This window comes from Anabrus simplex, chromosome 1 (assembly GCF_040414725.1).
Source record: "Anabrus simplex isolate iqAnaSimp1 chromosome 1, ASM4041472v1, whole genome shotgun sequence".
NCBI classification, from domain to species: Eukaryota; Metazoa; Arthropoda; class Insecta; order Orthoptera; family Tettigoniidae; genus Anabrus; species Anabrus simplex.
The window spans coordinates 349945320-349963904 of NC_090265.1; the positions used below are offsets into that span (position 1 = coordinate 349945320).

At 39.9% G+C, this 18585-nt stretch overlaps 1 protein-coding gene across 1 annotated transcript in view; it reads left to right on the top strand.

The window, feature by feature from the left end:
- Positions 1 to 17073, top strand: part of LOC136856780 (AP-4 complex subunit beta-1) — a 65132-nt gene extending 48059 nt beyond the window's left edge. Inside the window, exon 5 of the mRNA XM_067134885.2 lies at positions 15854 to 17073. Within this exon, the coding sequence (XP_066990986.2) occupies positions 15854 to 16806 (953 nt within the window). The 3' untranslated portion in view covers positions 16807 to 17073. The remainder of the gene's footprint in view (positions 1 to 15853) is intronic.
- The last annotated feature ends 1512 nt before the right edge of the window (positions 17074 to 18585 follow it).

Below are 18585 nucleotides of genomic sequence, written 5' to 3' on the forward strand. Positions count from 1 at the left end.
TGGATTGGCCTCGGTGTAGGGCCAGACTAACAAGGTGTCCCCCGAGTTGCTTGAGAGGTGTTTGTGCCCTTTATTCTTCATCACAACGTCTACCCTTCTATTTTCACCATCTTAAATTTCATTCCTCTTCCTGTCTGGCCGCCCTCTCTGCTTCAGGTAGATTAGGTTAGGACGGAGGTTTTATCCTCCCCCAATCACAAGTTTCGGGTCGTGGCGAGGTGATGCATGGCTACTGGGAGAGTAGTTCCAAGCGACCCCCTCCAGATACCAGACGCCCTCTGGAGTAAATAGCCTTGCCTTCGGTACATTTCCTTGGCTCTGCCGAAGCTCGACCTCATATTTCCGGAGTACTCGTGGGACCAAAGACGGAACCTCTTTCTCTTCCTTCTTTATCAAAGGGTGGCACCCTTCAAAAAACAGCGTCTAAAATTGGTAAAAACCGTAAGCGGTATACTCCAGTTCCTGTAGACTACATAAGTGACGAACGTCTTCCTCGATTCCTGGTTGCTTCCAGGGTCGATGGTAAAAGTTTCCTTGACGAATGTCCTTTTATGAAAAGCAATTCAAGTAACAAGTAACTAATCTCATTTTGTTCCGTATTGAAGATACAATAAGTAAACTCTTTCAAGATTAAAATTATTGTGACCACCTTTTCAATACAAATATATATTTTTAGTGGTTAAATTATTCTACATGAATGAAACACACCAGTTAGGAACATGTTTCGCCCTAGTTATGGGCATCTTCAGCCTATATTAATCTTAAGGTCAAGAATTAAAACTATAAACATTGGAACTTATAGTAAACTAACTTAATACTAAATACAATTGTCTTATGCTATTTACACAGTTTACAATATGTACAGTATGTACAGTAAGTGCATTAACCTTGCCAGAATTTATGAACAATGAATTACATTTTTTACAATGACCAGATCTTCAATTGCGGATTGGATTGTTCACAGCTTGAATTGGGGCTTCTCAAATAGTATTGACTAGAATTTATCACTGCGTGAGTTGGGGTTTCTTCAGCTGTTATAGTCGCCTGAATCATAAGAATTTTTACAACACCGGAATCTTGGTTAAAATCGTTAATATTCAATTTATAGTCCACATGTAGTTGGAAACGAAATCCATTCAAACGGAGACAACATTTGGGCCAAAAATAAATGAACCTTATATAACTGTAAATTTAAGAGGGCTTTTTTTTGTACGTTGCTTTAATTTCATTTCTTACCCAAATCTCGTTGACCTTATTCTGAATTCTATTCATATTATGAACAATGAAATTTGAATTAACTTATTTTATAATGACTAGACTTCCAATTGTAGATTGGATTGATCAAGCGTGAATAGGGTTTTCTCAAAATGTATTGACTAGAATTTATCACTGCGTGAGTTGGGATTTCTTCAGCTGATATGGTCGCCTGAGTCGTAAGAAATTTTAACAATACTGGAACCTTGGTTAAAGTCGTTCATGTTAGGGTTTGAAACAGTTTGAATATTCCTTTAGAAAGAAGCATGGTTATGTTTTAAGGTTGAAGCGTGTAAGTAGGATACATATTGTTGATTTCAATCATTGTTTATCGGAATAAAAATATTCCGTCATTCTTGTAGATAAACCTCCCATTGGTGCATATTCAATCGGGGAGGAATATGAGTTGTCTGTAACTGGATAAGAGAAAAAACAGGGAATTAGAATGATGAATGTGGAACCCAATACGGTAATACTGTAGAGTGAGTGTTTATCGTATGAACTTATTTGTCTTGTCGAACGTTAGCTGGGACCAATTGTTCCGGTTGTGTCTAAACGGCTAAGCTTGCTCCTAGTGTAGTATCGATGCTGAAGCGGAGGGCTGGAGTCTGGTGGGGAAGGGGGCGTAAGATTCAAATTGTATGTCTGTATTGTTGCTTGAGAGGCGTTACTTGAATTGGATTGGGTGGGCCTGGCATTAGGTGTGGCTATTGGAGCGCATGCATTCTGTGATTTAAACATACTGGGAACTTTATTCTGATTTACGGTCTGGATTAACCTCGGAGTAGTTTCATATAACGGATTTTTGTTATCGATGGCATTGTTAAGATTATTATTTTTGTTATAAGATTGATCCAAATAAATGTACAAGTTTTCCGTTTCGTTCAATAATTTCCCTTTGCTTAGGTTTTTAATGACCGTCAAATCATTTTCTATAGAGGTGAACTTATGGTCTGTTTCAGTCATATGCTGGCTTATGGCCGAATACTTATTATGCTTGGAAGCATTGTAATGTTCCAGATACCTTGTGTAAAAGCTCCTCCCGGTTTGTCCAAAATATGTGAACCCACATTGGGCACATTTTAACCTATAAACACCTGACCCTGAGTAAATGTTGTTATTATTGACTCTACTGTGGTTGAGGAATATGTTCCGATTATTATTTATTGTCTTGAAGGCTATGTTAACGCTGTGTTTTTTAAAAATATTAGTGATCTGATGGATAGCTGGGCTATTATATGTAAGGGTGGTGTAGCTGTTTGTCTTTGATTTCTCTGGGACTAGGTTGGAAGATAACCTAATTTTGATCTTATCAATTAACCGATTGATTACATTTACTTTAAAGCCATTGTGCCGAGCCAACTGTCTTATATAATATAGTTCTGTTTCCAAACTTTTTGGCGAAAGGGGAATTTTTAGTGCCCTATATATTAGGCTATGATAGGCAGCTAGTTTTTGGGTCTTAGGATGTAAGGATGAATCTTTAATAGTTATGGGTGAATGAGTAGGTTTCCTGAAAATTTGAAATTCAAAAGTGTTATTCAAGCGTGTAATTGTTAAATCTAAAAAATTTAAGGAATTGTTGACCTCATCTTCTTTGGTGAATTTGACATTAGGATCTATTTCGTTCAGTGAGACTAATAGATCGTGACTGTTAGTAATGTCCTTATTGATAATCACGAAAGTATAGTCAACAAATCTTAGCCACAAATTAATGCCCTTTATTTGTGAAATTTTTGTATGTTCTATATAGTCCATGTAGATATCTGCTAGAATGCCAGATAGAGGGTCGCCCATAACTAGGCCTTTCTGCTGATAATATTTACCATTAAAGGAGAAGTAATTATTGTTTAGAACAAACTTCAATATCTTTATGAATTCTTCAATTTCCATTTTAATAAGGCCGCTGTGTTTATTGATGTTGTCATGGATAATTTTAATGGTTTCTTTAGTAGGAATGCTTGGAAACATGTTTGTGACAATTCAATTGAAGAAATTGTTGCTGGTGAAGTCGACGAGATGCGCAAGCTCCGAGATGGATCCGTACTTATCAAGACATCTACGGCTGAACAGTCCAGACGGCTACTTAAAGCCAAGTTATTCGGTAAGGTAGAGGTGAAAATCGAGAAGCACCAAACCCTTAACTCCTGCAAGGGAGTTATATTCTACAGGGATTTGGTTAAGTCTTCCAATGATACAATGATCCGGTACCTAGCACGTCAGGGTGTAACCGACGTGAAGAGGTTGAAGGGGCGTGTGGGTGATAAGCTACTCGATACGGGTGCTTTCATCCTTACCTTTGATGCTGAGACCGAACCTGAACGAATAAAGGTAGCATTGTATAGTCTGACTGTTCGTGCGTACGTTCCAGCACCAATGAGGTGTTATAACTGTCAAAAGTTTGGCCACACCTCACTGAGATGTACAGGTTCGACGAACTGCAAAATGTGTGGGAAGTGCGAGCATGCTGGGGTTGAATGCACACCACCACCTGTGTGCGTCAACTGCCCGGGTGCTCATGCTCCAATCTCCAAGGAATGCCCCACATTCGAGCAGGAGAAGAAGATCCAGGAGATAAAAACTCTGGATAAGCTATCTTATCCAGACGCCCGGAGGAAGTTCAAATCCATGGCTGCTCCGGAGTTCTCCATCTCCTTTGCTGAAAAGGTCGCAAACGTGCGGTCCCATGGTGGACGGACGAAATTGCAGCATCCATACGTGATCGCCGACAGGCTTTCAAGCATTATCGTCGGAATCCTACAATGGCCAGTCATATCACATTTAAGCGTCTGCGTGCGAAGGCCCGTTTTTTGATTCGAGAAAGTAAGAAATCTACGTGGGAAAAGTATGCGTCATCCATCATGGCACATACTCCGTCATTACAAGTGTGGACAAAACTCCGCCGTATTATCAGAGTACAGAATGTGCCCTCAGTACCTGGAATCTCCATTAATTGAGATATAGTTACGATTCCTTCAGTCATTGCAGACCACATCGCGTCACATTTCGCAGATACGTCGAGCTCTAGGAGATACGACCCTGCATTTCTTCCTATTAAGCGCGAAGCAGAGGCACACCATCTCTCTTTTGCCTCTAGTGCTTCCAATCCCTACAACGTGCCCTTCACGGAGTGGGAGTTGCGGAGTGCACTCGCACTATGCAGAGATACGGCTCCTGGACCAGACAAAATCCATAACCAATGCTTAAGCATTTGAGTGACAGATGTCTCAAGGATATCCTCACCCTATTCAACAGAATATGGAGTGAGGGAGTGTTTCCATCTCAGTGGCGTGAGGGAATTGTGATACCAATTCCCAAGCCAGGTAAAGATCCAAAACTTCTGGATAGTTATAGGCCAATATGCCTAAAAAATGGCCTCTGTAAGCTATTTGAAAGGATGGTTAACCGGCGTCTTGTGTGGGCCATGGAAAAGGAGGGTCTCTTGTCTAACTACCAGTGTGGTTTTCGCTCTCATCGGTCGGCCACTGTCATCTGGTCAGACTGGAGAGCGCCATTCAGGAGGCCTTTCTCCGGAAGGAACACCTAGTCGCCGTGTTTTTTGACCTGGAGAAAGCTCACGACACTACCTGGCGATATGGGATTCTCTCCACACTACACCAGTGGGGATTTCGGGGAAATTTGCCAACGTTTATTGAGAACTTCGTGTCACTCCGTCTCTTTCGAGTCCGAGTAGGGAATGCATTTTCTCAATATTACGTTCAGGAAAATGGAGTACCTCAGGGATCGGTACTGAGTGTCACGCTGTTCGCAATCGCCATCAACGACATAGTTGCCGCTGCTGGGCTTGCAGTCGTTCCTTCGCTGTATGTAGACGACTTAGCTCTACATTACAGCCCTGGAAGGGTGGCGTTTGCTGAGAGACAGCTACAGCAAGCTATTAACAGAGTCGACAGATGGACCCTGCAACACGGTTTTTGATTTTCAGCAGCGAAAACCTCTGTTGTACACTTCTGTTGACGTCGGCCAGTGCATCCCGAACCAGAGCTCCGTTTGCGAAACAGTATCTTACCAGTGGTTGACACCTGCAGATTCCTGGGTCTCCATCTTGATAAGAGACTTGTGTGGCAGCCCCATATCCATCAGTTGAAGGTTGCCTGCATGAAGAGACTTAACATGCTTAAGTTTCTCAGCGGCACTTCGTGGGGGGCTGACCGTGCAGTACTGCTATGATTTTACACGACTATGGTCCTCTCCCGGATTGACTATGGAAGTGCAGCTTATGGCTTAGCATCAAAATCTACGCTGAGCCTTTTAGACAGTATTCACCATAGTGTAGTAAGGCTGGCAACGGGTGCTTTCCGTACTAGCCCCATTCCCAGCCTACTCGCTGAAGCGGGAGTTCCACCTTTACGGATAAGGAGGCAGCAGTTACTCCTCAAGTATGCTGCCAAAATTCGTGAAATGCCGCTACATCCAAGCTATTAATGCATCTATCGTACCCAATACCACCAGCGGTGCCAAGACCAGCCGAATGCCACACGGCCGGTTGGATTTCGGTTTGATAGCTTGTGTCATGATTTGAATATTGATATCAGCGGTTGTCTTGAACGAACTCTTAGCGAGGTACCTCCGTGGTTGGTTCTGCGACTGGATATACGTCTAGATCTGCTCCGTGGACCCAAGGTGAACACGGATTCCTCCGTTTATCGGAGGTATTTCCAGGACTTCGTTCACCAATATCCGGCTATGAGATTTATCTTCACGGATGGTTCTAAAATTGGAGGTAATGTTGGTTGCTCTTTCGTCATTGATGATATGAGCACGAAGATCTCGCTCCCTAAATTATGTAGCGTGTATACTGCAGAGCTTTACGCCATCTTAGAGGCTCTGCAGTTTGCACTGCTTGACGAAAGAAGCCACTTTCTTATGTGTACCGATTCGTTAAGCTCTCTGCAGTCTATTGAAACCTATTTCTAGCAACACCCACTGGTGCAGCAGATACATGACCTTCTAGCCAGGTTAAGGGATGCTGACACCAGAATCACTTTCGTGTGGCTTCCAAGCCACATTGGGATTGCGGGAAACGAACTTGCGGATGTAGCTGCAAAGGAAGCTGTACTTTTACCTCCAAGACCAGTCAATGTACTTGCTAAGGATATTTGTTCTCAGCTACGTCGAACCATCTTGGCGTCCTGGGAATCGGAGTAGCTAGATATCCAAACTCCCAACAAGCTGAGATCAATTAAGAAGACAACTACCGTGTGGCGGTTCTCTTTCCAACCTTCACGGAGAGAGGCCATAGTACTGTGCAGGCTGAGGATAGGTCATTTACGATCCACGCACTCTTATCTCCTAAAGAGGGAAGACCCCCCAGTGTGTTCTTGTGGTGGCGACTTCACCATGGCCCACATTCTCACAGAGTGCGCCAATCTCTCTGGCCTAAGACGGAGCCTCAGCCTGCAGGAAACACTCGAACGCATACTAGCCGATGACGCGACTACTGCTGATCTCGTCATCTGCTTTATGTGCGACAGTGAACTTATCAAGGTTATATAAATTACAAGTGTAGTGTTACTCAGGGAACGTACGTTCCCTTTTGATACGTTAGTAATCCTTTCGGCCTAATACTATAATTGTTTTTTGTTTTATTTTGTACTGCGTTCCCAAATTTCTTTGTTGAATAAATAATTTTGTTTTATATTTTAAATTTCTTTTCCACTTATTTGTTCAGAGAGGATGATTACATCGTTGTACTTCCTCTTAAAACAAAAATCACCACCACCACCACCCAAATATGAAGTTTCTATGTAAGCTTGCTTGGGATACGAGATTGATGCCATGGCTTACTGACTTTCCACACAGATTGCTGAGGTTTGAATCCCGGTGGATACTGGATTTGGAGTCACTTAAAAATTCAGGTCGACATCAGAAAGGGCATCCAGTCGTAAAAGTTTGCTACAAAGATTCACCTCACGCCATAACCAACCCTGTACAGAAACGGGACAAGGGTTGGACACGCATTCTCCATTATTCAATATTAGTCCTAAAATGACTACATCCTTAGTTTTGTAATACAGAGAAGTTACTTGTTAGTAAGCTGTTTTGGTGAAAGGCACTCTAACATGTGATACCGCTATAACAAAGCTTCCAGTTTTCCACACATGCTGTTGGGTAGGCAACCCACTGATGAGAATTGCTTACCTTCTCCAATTTGTAATCGGCTAAGAAAAAAATGTAGTTTCACTTATGTATTGTAATGAGTGTGCTCTCTGGTATTAGGTGCATAGGAATGTGTTGTGCAAAATGCCCGACAATTAATCCTTTGTGATCCTGTGTCGGGAGCAGCCCAACAAATAAATATTTTTGTTGCACTCCTGCGTCGGGTGTCACCCACCCAAAGATTATATGAATTTTACCATCTTATAATATCATTTTGATTATTTCTTATGCTGCAGTTTTGTAATGGAAAGCTTGAGCTACATCTGTGAAACAGTACATTACTATTGAAGAAAGTACTATTGCTTTAAAAGGCAGGATCACCTTCAAGATGTACAAACCGATGAAACCAACCAAGTGGGGTCTGAATGTTTATGTATTAGCTGAAAGCAAGGCAGGCTACATCTGTGCTTTCATGCCTTACTACGGTAAGCCGGCAACAGAGAGTCTAGTATGACAACAATTGACTTTCATTAGCAGAATGGTACTACAATTGTTGCAGTCTCTGTTGGCAAGTGCAAATGGGTCTTCTTCCACTTGTACACAGACAGATTCTACAACAGCCATGATCTAGCGAAGGAAACCAAAAAGCTGTGCTTTCATAAACAGGCATTGTGCATGCTAACACGAGGCTTATCACAGCAAGCAAAAATGCTGAAGCTGTCAGAGCATGAAGTGAAAGGATATCAGAATTCAGAAAAGGATGTGATGTTTTTGGCCTGGAAGGACAAAAGGACTTTTCTTATACCACTAACCTGGCGACAACAAAATCTTGGGAAGGACAAGTAACTGAATTTGAGAAGCCAGCGGTCATCTCTGACTATACTTAGCATATGAAAGGGGTGGATTATGCTGATTACTATAACATCAGTTATGCCTTCATGAGGAAATCACACAAGTGGTGGCGTAAATTATCTTTTGAGATTCTGGAAGTTGCTGTAGTGAACAGTTTTATTCTGTACAACCAGGCGCAAGGAAGAAAAAACAAACAACCTATTCCTCATCTTCGCTATAGGAAGATGATGTAGGTGGAGCACATTGCTGACATTTGGAACATCAAAAAAGTAAAATACGGTCACCCATCATTCTACCAATCAGGAAGAGAGACTGAAAGGATACTATTTCATTGCAAAGAATGAGCACGGATCATCTAAGGACTATGCTGTGTGCAGTAATAGGAAGGTGAAAGGGACAGAAGAGAAACTCTTTCCTTTTGTAAAACTGTTCTAGGAACCTGGACTTCACCCAGGGGACCGCTTTGAAAAATATCACACCCTGAAGTTATTTAAATAGATACTTGTTTGCCAAATACTCCTCACGTTTGAGAATATATAATTTTATTACTGTATTTATCTTCATCACATATTTTCCCCTGCTCTGGTTTTCCTGTTTGTGTGTGTGTTCCCGCCTTCTGTTTAGCTCAACTAGGCCGATCATCTGACCAGCTGTCTCGAGTTGCTCTGCCGGACTTTGCAGAGCGAATATTGTCCTGAGTTCCCAGCTGTAGGGATGACTGCCAATTTAAGCTCGAAACTAAGGTTGCGCACATCACCAAAGGAATTACGATATTCTCCTAGAGAACGGGAATTAGTTGCAGTGCTTTCTTTTTAACAAACATATCACTGGAGGTCAAATTGGTTAAAATTCAGAAGAAATAATAGTAATTAAGAACATTGGAAAATGAGGTGAAAATTCAGAAAGTTTCCTCATAAATTGGAAGGGTTGACAGGTATGTCCTAACCTACAACACCTGCTTTCCAGGCGGTCCTTTCAAAAATAACTCGCAAGAGGTACAGTGGTGTTGCAACTTCTGCATTCCGGAATCCCACGCTGAGCCAGCTTCCAGATAGTCCTTCAGTTACCTTGGTCGCGAGCAGTTTGTGAAAACTTTTAGTGCAGTAAAACAGTTGAATTTTCTGGCAAGTGAAACTAACAAACATGGATAAACATAATAGTTATACGGCAGAGTTTAAGTTGCGAGTACTTTCTTCCGCGGAAACGAATGGAGTAAGAGCTGCAGGCCGAGAATTTTCAGTTGATCCAAAGTTAATACGATACTGTCGAAACCAGAGGGAAAAATTAATGATGGCTAAGATAACATCGCAGTCTTTTCATAGTCCAAAACGCTGAATATATGGGCATATTGATGAGGAAGTGCTACGGTATGTTACAGAACTGAGAAAGAGTGGTTATGGAGTAACACACGAAATGTTGCAGATTAAAACAGATTAATGCGGCGAGAAGGAACGGTATCAGTGCGCAAAATGTCAAAGCCAGTAGAGGATGAGCAGTATGATTTATGCAAAGAAGTGGACTAAGTTTAAGAAGAACATCACCACTCTGTCAACGACTTCTGTAAGTGTACACCGATAAGATACTAGAATTTCAGAAATTTGTCATCAGGCTACAGCCAGAACAGCAACTATGATCTTTCTCAGCTTGGAAATGCCAATCAAATGCCGGTGTTTTTTTTTTTTTTTTTTTTTTGACATATCGAAAAACACCACAATTAACAATATAGATGCACATTGTGTGTTGGTGAGAAGTACAAGAGCAGAGAAAATGAGGTGCACAGTAATGTTAGCTATTGCAACAGACGGCTGGAATTTGCCACCTCACGTAATTTCTAAGCAGAAGACTTTCCTCAAAGGAAACTTTCTGCCAGGAATCCACAATTAAATGCAGGAGAGGGGTTGTATGGTTGGCGAATTGATGAAAGACTGGCTGAATACTGTATGGAGAAGACTTCCTGGAGCCTTATTACAGCTGAAGTTTATGCTTGTTTTGGATAGTTTTAGAGGCTATCTTGTGGATGCCGTAAGGAAAAAAATTACAAAGATGAAATCGGACCTCTTAATCATGTCCGACATTTCTTCAACATGTCGGTGTTTCATTGAACAAGCCCTTCAAAAATTATCTACGTAAATTCTATACAGAATTGATGTCAACGAATGCACATAGTTTTACACCAATGGGAAGAATTCAAAAGGCATCAATCGAACAGATATGCCGGTGGATTCTCCGAGCATGGGTTATGATCCATGAGCGTGTGATTAGCATAAGTTTTTAAAAACCGGGCATATCCAGTTCTTTCGACGAATCAGAGGACAGCATAATGTGGATGGAAGACGATGACGAGAGCGATGGTTTACAAGCTGAATTATCAGATGAAAGTGATCATGCATGAGAAAGGCAAGTTGCAACAGTCTCTACTTTGTGTTCGCATGACATAAAATAATCAAAAGGCGTGAATACCTTTAGAACAGTTTTTTTTTTGGTAGGTGGCTGAGAGTGCGGTAGAGCAAGTGCGCTCTTAAACCCAAAAGCAGGCCTCTGTCTTCCATGAGCAGTGTAGAAGTGAAAAGCAATTACACACAACCTACCGAACATTATTTCAAGTTTTAGCGCAATAACTTTGTTTATCTAGATATTCATTGAGTTGCATGTTTAATTATGTTGTGTTATTTATTAATATCTGTTGCCTGCAAGTCAGTATTTCTTGTATTTTTCTTTAACATGGCCATACAACTTTTGCTCAAATTGGAAGACATCATAATTTCCCCTCCCCTCAATTCCCTGCCTCAAAATTGTGAGAGAGAAAAAAGTTGGGCAAATACACAAGTAAATACAGTAATTGTTGTGTAAGCATGACGAAAAGTTTAAAAAAAATTTTCATGTTGTTTGTTTGGGGCGTCGACCCATGTGGATCTTTTGCCCCTTTGATGAAAAGTTACTATTCTCTCAAAATAAACTTGAAGCTGGCATAAAACAAGGTGTGTTATTGCTTGGATGCCAAAGGATTAAAATGGGATGAATTTCAGTTATATTTTGAAAAAATAAAGTTGAATATAGACAAAAGAGCTAACTATATATTAGTTATACTGAAAGTTCGTAATTCATTAAAATGAAATATTTTAATACACATTAAATAGGGAAAAGGGGAGGGGCCTAAAAATAATTTCACAATTCTGAACATTTGTTACAGCAGCAACATATTACTGTATTGGGTAATTTAAAATAAAATATTTTTTTATTTATTGTATGGCTTTTTAGTGCCACAAGTGTCCGAGGACATGTTTGGCTCTCCTGGTGCAAGTCTTTCTATTTGACGCCCATGGACGATCCATGTGTCTGAATGTGAGATGATGTTAATGAGATCGGGAGAGGGTAAAACCCAGTATCGGCACATAGTCTACTCGTGTCCCCATCCGATGTACAAATCACCATCAACACCCATCATATGCCCTCACTCAATGTGCATACTGCGGAGGGGTTTGGAATTGAATCCAGGCTTTTAGCATGCCTTCTAGTGATTAGAAATTGTACACCACCACCTCTCCTACCCTGTTGGCCAATATTCTGCTGGTGAACATTTTTTCCACCAACAGGAATCAAACCAGATAACCACGTATCAGACCATACAGACTTGATGCCTTAATGTTCGTGGCCACCAGGCAGGCTATTAATGTGCCAACATTATAATCAAATACTTGAATGGAAGGAGGAGGAGGATGGTTTAGATAAACATTGGAAAATCAGACATCTCCGACAAGCAATTCAGTTACTGAATAATGTGGAATGAAGTGGCTAACCACACTTACTGAAATGGAAAGCAAGGTGAAGAAAGGAAGCATCAAGAAACAATCATTCATTGAAGACAACATTGTCTTAGTGGCTTGTTCTTAGACTTGATTTAGTTGAAAAGTGTGGCAAGGAATTTTACTCCTTATTTTCTAAGCATCTTCAAGATTTCACCCTGTATATCATTGGGCCTGCCAGCATTGCTGTCAAGGAGTGGTGAGCCTGCTTCTTACCCAGAGGTTCCGGGTTAAATTCCTGACCAGGTCAAAGATTTTTAGCTGGATCTCAGGGCTGGTTCGAGGCCATTCAGCCTACGTGAGGATAACTGACAAGCTATCTGACAGTGAGATAGCTGTCTCAATCTAGAAGCTGTGAATCAAGAGGTATTGTCATCACCTTGTAATCTGCAGGCCTTCATGTTGAGCAGAGTTCACTTGCTAGGGCAAGACCCATCAGGGCTGTAGTGTCAGGTATGGTTTGGTATGGTATGGTATGGTATGGTTTGGTTTGGTGTGTCATAAGGCCCAGTTGCCTTCCCATTCTTCATCTTTTTGATGGCTGTCATCTCTTCCGCAGTCCTAATTACACTCTGAATGTAGACTGAAGGCTAGGTATTGGAGGGTGTGGAAATTTTTCATTGCAGGTGTCGGCAAAATACCCAGATTTTCATTGAAGGATGAATGGTAGAATTTTGTTGTCAGCCTTTTTCATTCTGTATGTGTTGAGCAAATGCAAGAATTCATGAGTCAATAGACAGTGACTGCCCTTAGTGGCTTGTCTAGTTGGTCATATATTTCTTCTTTGCAGCAACTACCACTCACTCCACTGCCCATTTCAGTGACTGATTGGTCAGCGTCAGTATCAAGTTGTATCGTCCACCTGGTTTTCGAGGCCAGCTTCTTATCTTTAATTGCTCATTGCACTTCTTCATCCCACTGCAATATTTATTTAATCAATTTTCATTCTGGCTTAGTTTTCCCCAATGTTTTCACTCCCACCCAATGGAGCATAATTCCACATTTTTTCCAGTATTTGCTTTCGCCTCACAGTGAAAATGGACAATGCAGTTGTCAGCTCATTTTTACAGATGTTCATTATCTGTTGTCTGATCAGATTATTTTAGTCTTTGGCTATCTACTTGGCCTCTCATCTAATTCATTCATATGTCTAATGTGAGGAAGTGGCGGTAAGGAGTGAGGAATATTATTTTCTCTCATTTCCTATTCAACTACATTTTTGTCTCTAAGCTCTCAAGATAGTCCACCTTTCTATTGCTGTTGTCCTCATCATCATAAGTCGTGTAACTCACAATATGTCGAAGAATTGGACGATTCTCCTTATGACGCGAGAAGAGAGACGTTCATAGATATTCAGTTCTTGAATATAGATGCATTAGTTCTTCTTTGCGTCCAAGATACACAGAGAATCCTTCTCAAACACCACATCTGAAAGGCGTCGATACGGTACTTATTTCTTACCTTGAGGGTCCAGGTCTCAGAACCATAAAGGAAGACAGAGAACACAAGAGAATCAATTAGTCTAATCTTTGTACTGTTTGTTACTGCTTGCCATCCCTTTGTCAGAACTTCCGGTATCAGATGGTTAACCCAAGGTATATAAAGTCATTTACCATTTCCAGTTCCCTTAATCGACCTGTCGGCTGGATCTGTGCTGCTCTGTCAATTACCATTAGTTTGGACTTGCTCAGGTTGATCTTTAGCCCATAATCTAAACTTGCATCTTTTACCATTGCTAGTAATTCTGCACGTTCGTCTTCACTGCTGGCAAGGAGAGTGGTGTCATCAGCAAAGCGCAGGTTACTGATTTTTCGTCCATCAATTGATATGCCTCCAGTCCAGTCATTGAGGGCTTTCTTCATCACATATTCAGCATAGATGTTTTATAGAATAGGTGGTAATATGCAGCCCTGTCAGACACCCTGCAAAATACTGAAATGTCACCATCTACCTTTACAGTTGTAATGTTGTTCCCATACAGACTTTTCACAATGATATTAGATGTTGTGGAATGCCAAATTCACCAAGAACCTGCCATAGTTTATTCCAGACAACACAATCAAAAGCTGTCTTGTAGTCAAGGAAGCATATTAGCACAGGAACACAGAACTCACGAGATTTTTCAATTATTTGCCTCATATTAAAAATCTGTTCCCGTGGTCCTTTTCCTGCAACAAATCCTGCTTGCTCAATGGATATGTGAGGCATTATGTAAGACTTGAGGCGATGGTTTATGATGTACAATAAAATCTTACTTGCATGAGATATCAGAGCAATTGTACGCTAGTTGAAACACTTCTTGTGCAAAGGGATTAAGATAGAGCTTGTCCAATCTTTTGGCCATTCTCTCGTCGTCCATATCCTATTACACAATGAGTGCATTACGTACAAGCCTTCTTCACCCATTTCTTTAAGCATATCTCCAGAAATACCATCCAGTCCAGGGGATTTGTTTCTTCTCAAATAATTAATAGCATTCTTGATTTTCCTAAATCAATTTTAAATCATGCTTATTGGACATCATTAGCCAAATTTTCCATTCCCCAAATCAAGCAGCTGCTTGCAAGTCAATGGCTGGCTGTATTTACAGCACAGGCTGGAAAAAAGAGAGGTATTCTTTCATGTCACTTATAACCAGCATGACGTTACGGACGTGGAAATAGGTATTTGGAATCTCCTTTAAAAATAAAGAAACATGTATATATATATATATATATTTTATGTGAGAGAGGACTGTTTTTCATATGTTCAGCTCTATTTCGCATGTTCCAGAGTTAGCTCTGCCAGTAGCCTGGTCATCTTAGCCCTGAAAGGCAATGCTACAAATGTGGTTTACAGAAAGTTTCTGGGGTTAAAGAAACTCTTTTTTTGTGAGCTTTTATACTTTAAGGGATTTTCAGATGTCTCAGTGCAGGAACGATTACTTTTATCAGTAATATATAAGTAATAATAATAACAACGTAAACGTTTCCACCTTTTCAATACTAAAATATATTCACAAAATTATAAATTACACAGTACTAGTTTCGACCCATCTAGGGGTCATCATCAGCCATATTGGAGCAAAGACCCCTAGATGGGTCGAAACTAGTACTGTGTAATTTATAATTTTGTGAATATATTTTAGTATTGAAAAGGTGGAAACGTTTACGTTGTTATTATTATTATTATATATTATTCTCAGTTCAATACGGACCAAAAACATGAAATTCATAACCATTAATACTTTTATCAGATTATGAAATCCATGTGAGCAAAGTCACGGGTATCAGCTAGTATCATATAATTGAATGTACTGTACATTACATTACTAGAAAGACCAAAATGTTTTATAAAGGACTGAGTGAATTCGTCATGCGGTCTGGGTCATGTAGCTGTGAGCTTGCATTAGGGAGATGGTGGGTTCGAATCCTGCTGTCGGCAAACCTGAAGAAGGTCATTCGTGGGGTTGTACCTTAAATAATGCCACAGCCGCTACCGTCCCAATCCTATTGTGTTTCTATCCTTACATCGTCTGAATCCTTTGATGTATTATTGCGGCGTTAAATCACTAGCAAAAATAAAAGTACCTTACACACCTCCAAGGGACTTCATGCTCTATAAAGAAATGGCTTCTATTATTGAATAAGTAAATCATTCAGAAAGTTTACTGTATAAAGATTTTATGTTGCGAGCCTGGCTGGACTTAAGACTATACATGATGAAGTAAGTTTGAATGAAGTGGCAGTTGTAGTTACAAGTGATGTGGCATGCTATGCAGTTAAAATATATTTTTGTGTTAAATTAAAATGAGTTACAGCTAATCAAGGAATGTTTTTCTTCAGGTATTTTAGATGCATACCTCATCCATCAAACGAGTGCAGCTGTGGTGGTGAATTGTATACATTTGTTCCTGTTACTCACAGAGAAGCAGTATCCTCACTTACAGACTGATATCATCCAAAGGGTTGTCCCTGGCTTGCAGACATTCTTACAGGTGCCTAGCTCCAAAGAGTCTGTCATTTTTGTGTTAGATTTCCTGCTCCGTATGAAGATACAGAATAAAATGAATTGGCTGGATGCATTTGCTAATTATCCACAGTTATTTTTTCCTAATGAAAGGGAGGAATTTAAAATTTCTTCCAAGAAATTACAGCTTTTACCTTATGTCTGCACAGAAGATAATTGTGAAGAAGTGCTCCAAGTTTTGAGAGGGAAATACTGTTGTAATCTACAGACTAGCAAAGAAGCTATTTCATGTGTATGTTTGATATCAACAAGACTTCCAATCCATGTAGGTAATCAGTGTTTACAGGTATTGAAATTACTAATGGATTGCAAGGAGAGAGAGGTTTGTGACAATGTATTGCATGCATTGCAAGATGTAGACCTGCATCGATACAAACGTAAAGAAATACAAAGTATAGTTGAAAAAGTGATTGATAAAGTAGATATTTCACAGCGGAAGCTCATACCAAACATATTACCAGTTTTTCTAGGTGAATTTGGAGAACTCATTGACACACTTTCTCCATATGTTTTAGAAACTCTAGTCAGTAATTTTGAAACATATAAGGAAGATGGTACAAGAAATTTGATTCTTCTGGCAGCTCTAAAAATGTTTTTGAAGATGCCAGCTAAGTGTCAACATATTCTTGGTGAATTGTTTGAAAAGTGCATTACTTTAAACTGCCATGGAGATAGTCCTTCAATAGAACTTCAAAATAAAGCTCAAAAATATTTTCACCTTTTGAAAATGGATGTTAAATTGGTGCAAAAGTTGTTGATGATTCCTTGATTTAACCTGCTTATCAATCAAGATCTATGGAAAATCAAAAAAATGTAGATTGAAATATGCTCTTCAAATTGTTTTTGTGGGTTGCAGTTGTATTTGTTAATTTATAAATTGATATACTCTTTGTCCCTTGACTAAAAAAATTCTTGTTTGTTATAACCAAGCAATGTACATTCAGATAAATATAAAATTGTGCATGCCTTGTAGAGTTCAGGTGTCTTTTGAAGCATACAGATGTGACTATAGGCATTATAGCAGCGTTCCTTCTCATGTTGGACAGGGTTTTTTTTTTTTATTATTATTTTTTTTTAATGTGTCATCATTATGTACTTTCATGAATTGTACTTTTATTGGTTCATGTTTATTTCACTTCAGGTCGGATTGTCAGGTTGTAATGGAATGAATAATGTCCAGTGTCGATACTTCAAACCCACGTGTCCAATTTATCTGATGTACCCTATTTGACTTTTCAGAAAAAAACTCACGCCGGAATTTTACGCCAAATGAGGATAACCGCAAATGAGTTAAACCAACTGTGTGTATATTATATTTGATGTATCTTTTAAATGTGAATAAATTGTAAATGATTTTTTAAATATCTCAATTCCTTGAATAACTTTCGAATCCAAAGTTTTCGTCAAAATGGTGTGTTAATTACGCGAGAAAATATGGTATACTGAATACTTCTGCCTTCTGTGTATTCTCACATACATAGTATCCTTGTTCATTAACCCATTTATGCCCAGCGGGTCATTTGCGACCCACCCGAAAGAAAAAATTCTGCCGAGCGTATTTTTTGTAGTTTTGCGTTGATAGCGCATTCAGTGTTTGTAGTAAGATTGCCCGCACTGCCGTGTCTTGGTTGGAGCTGCTTTCCCGCCACAGTGCAGATGCTGCGCGGCAGCTAGTTGAGTCATGGTGGAACCTGCATCGCGCTCTCGCCGTTATTGGTAAGTAGAGTAGTTAAAAACTTTAAAATGTAGTGTTCAGTGTGTTGATGTTGTTTGGGGATATCTGACGCATCTTTAGATGCCTTTACTATTTCAATATGTCATTTCGTTCTAACAATACACCACGAATAACATAGTGTGGGTCGCAAACGACCCGCTGGGCACAAACCACAGAACCATAGTACTTTAGCGCATTTTTGCATTTAGATGGTTACAACACTAGGGATTGGCGGAAAATGTTCTAAATTAGTGTTTTTGAAAGAATATCAACCATTCGGAGCACATTTAAGTCGTCCATTCATTAACTAATTAGAAAATTACAGTTTTTGAATATTTATTTCGTCTTTTTCAGGCGAAAAAATTTAACTACTGCTGAAATTCTGTCAGAGCTTGAGGTATTGACTGCCAGCGATATTCCTGGAACATTAGTTGATGTTTTCATCACTCCACTGGATGATAAGCCTATTCGGGCAACGAAGATGATTGCTACAATCCAGACAAAATGAGTGGGTCACAACTAGGGACTGAAGCACAAGACTATTTATCAAGGTGCAAAAGCTAACGAAAAATGCTCTAAAGATGTTGACTTAGGGGAAAGCGTTGTTTTGGAATTCTGCGATGTTTTATTTAAGTTTTACCCCATTGTATGCTTCTACTGCGATAAATTTTTTACTTGCCCAAAGTTGTTGTCGGAGTTAAAAAGAGGAATGCGATGCACTGGCACGGTTCGGGCTAACCAGATGGAGGCTGCCCATTGACAGACAAGAAGATGATGAATAAGAAAGAAAGGGGATACTTTGAAAGTGCAGTTGACAACGAAGACCAAATAGTG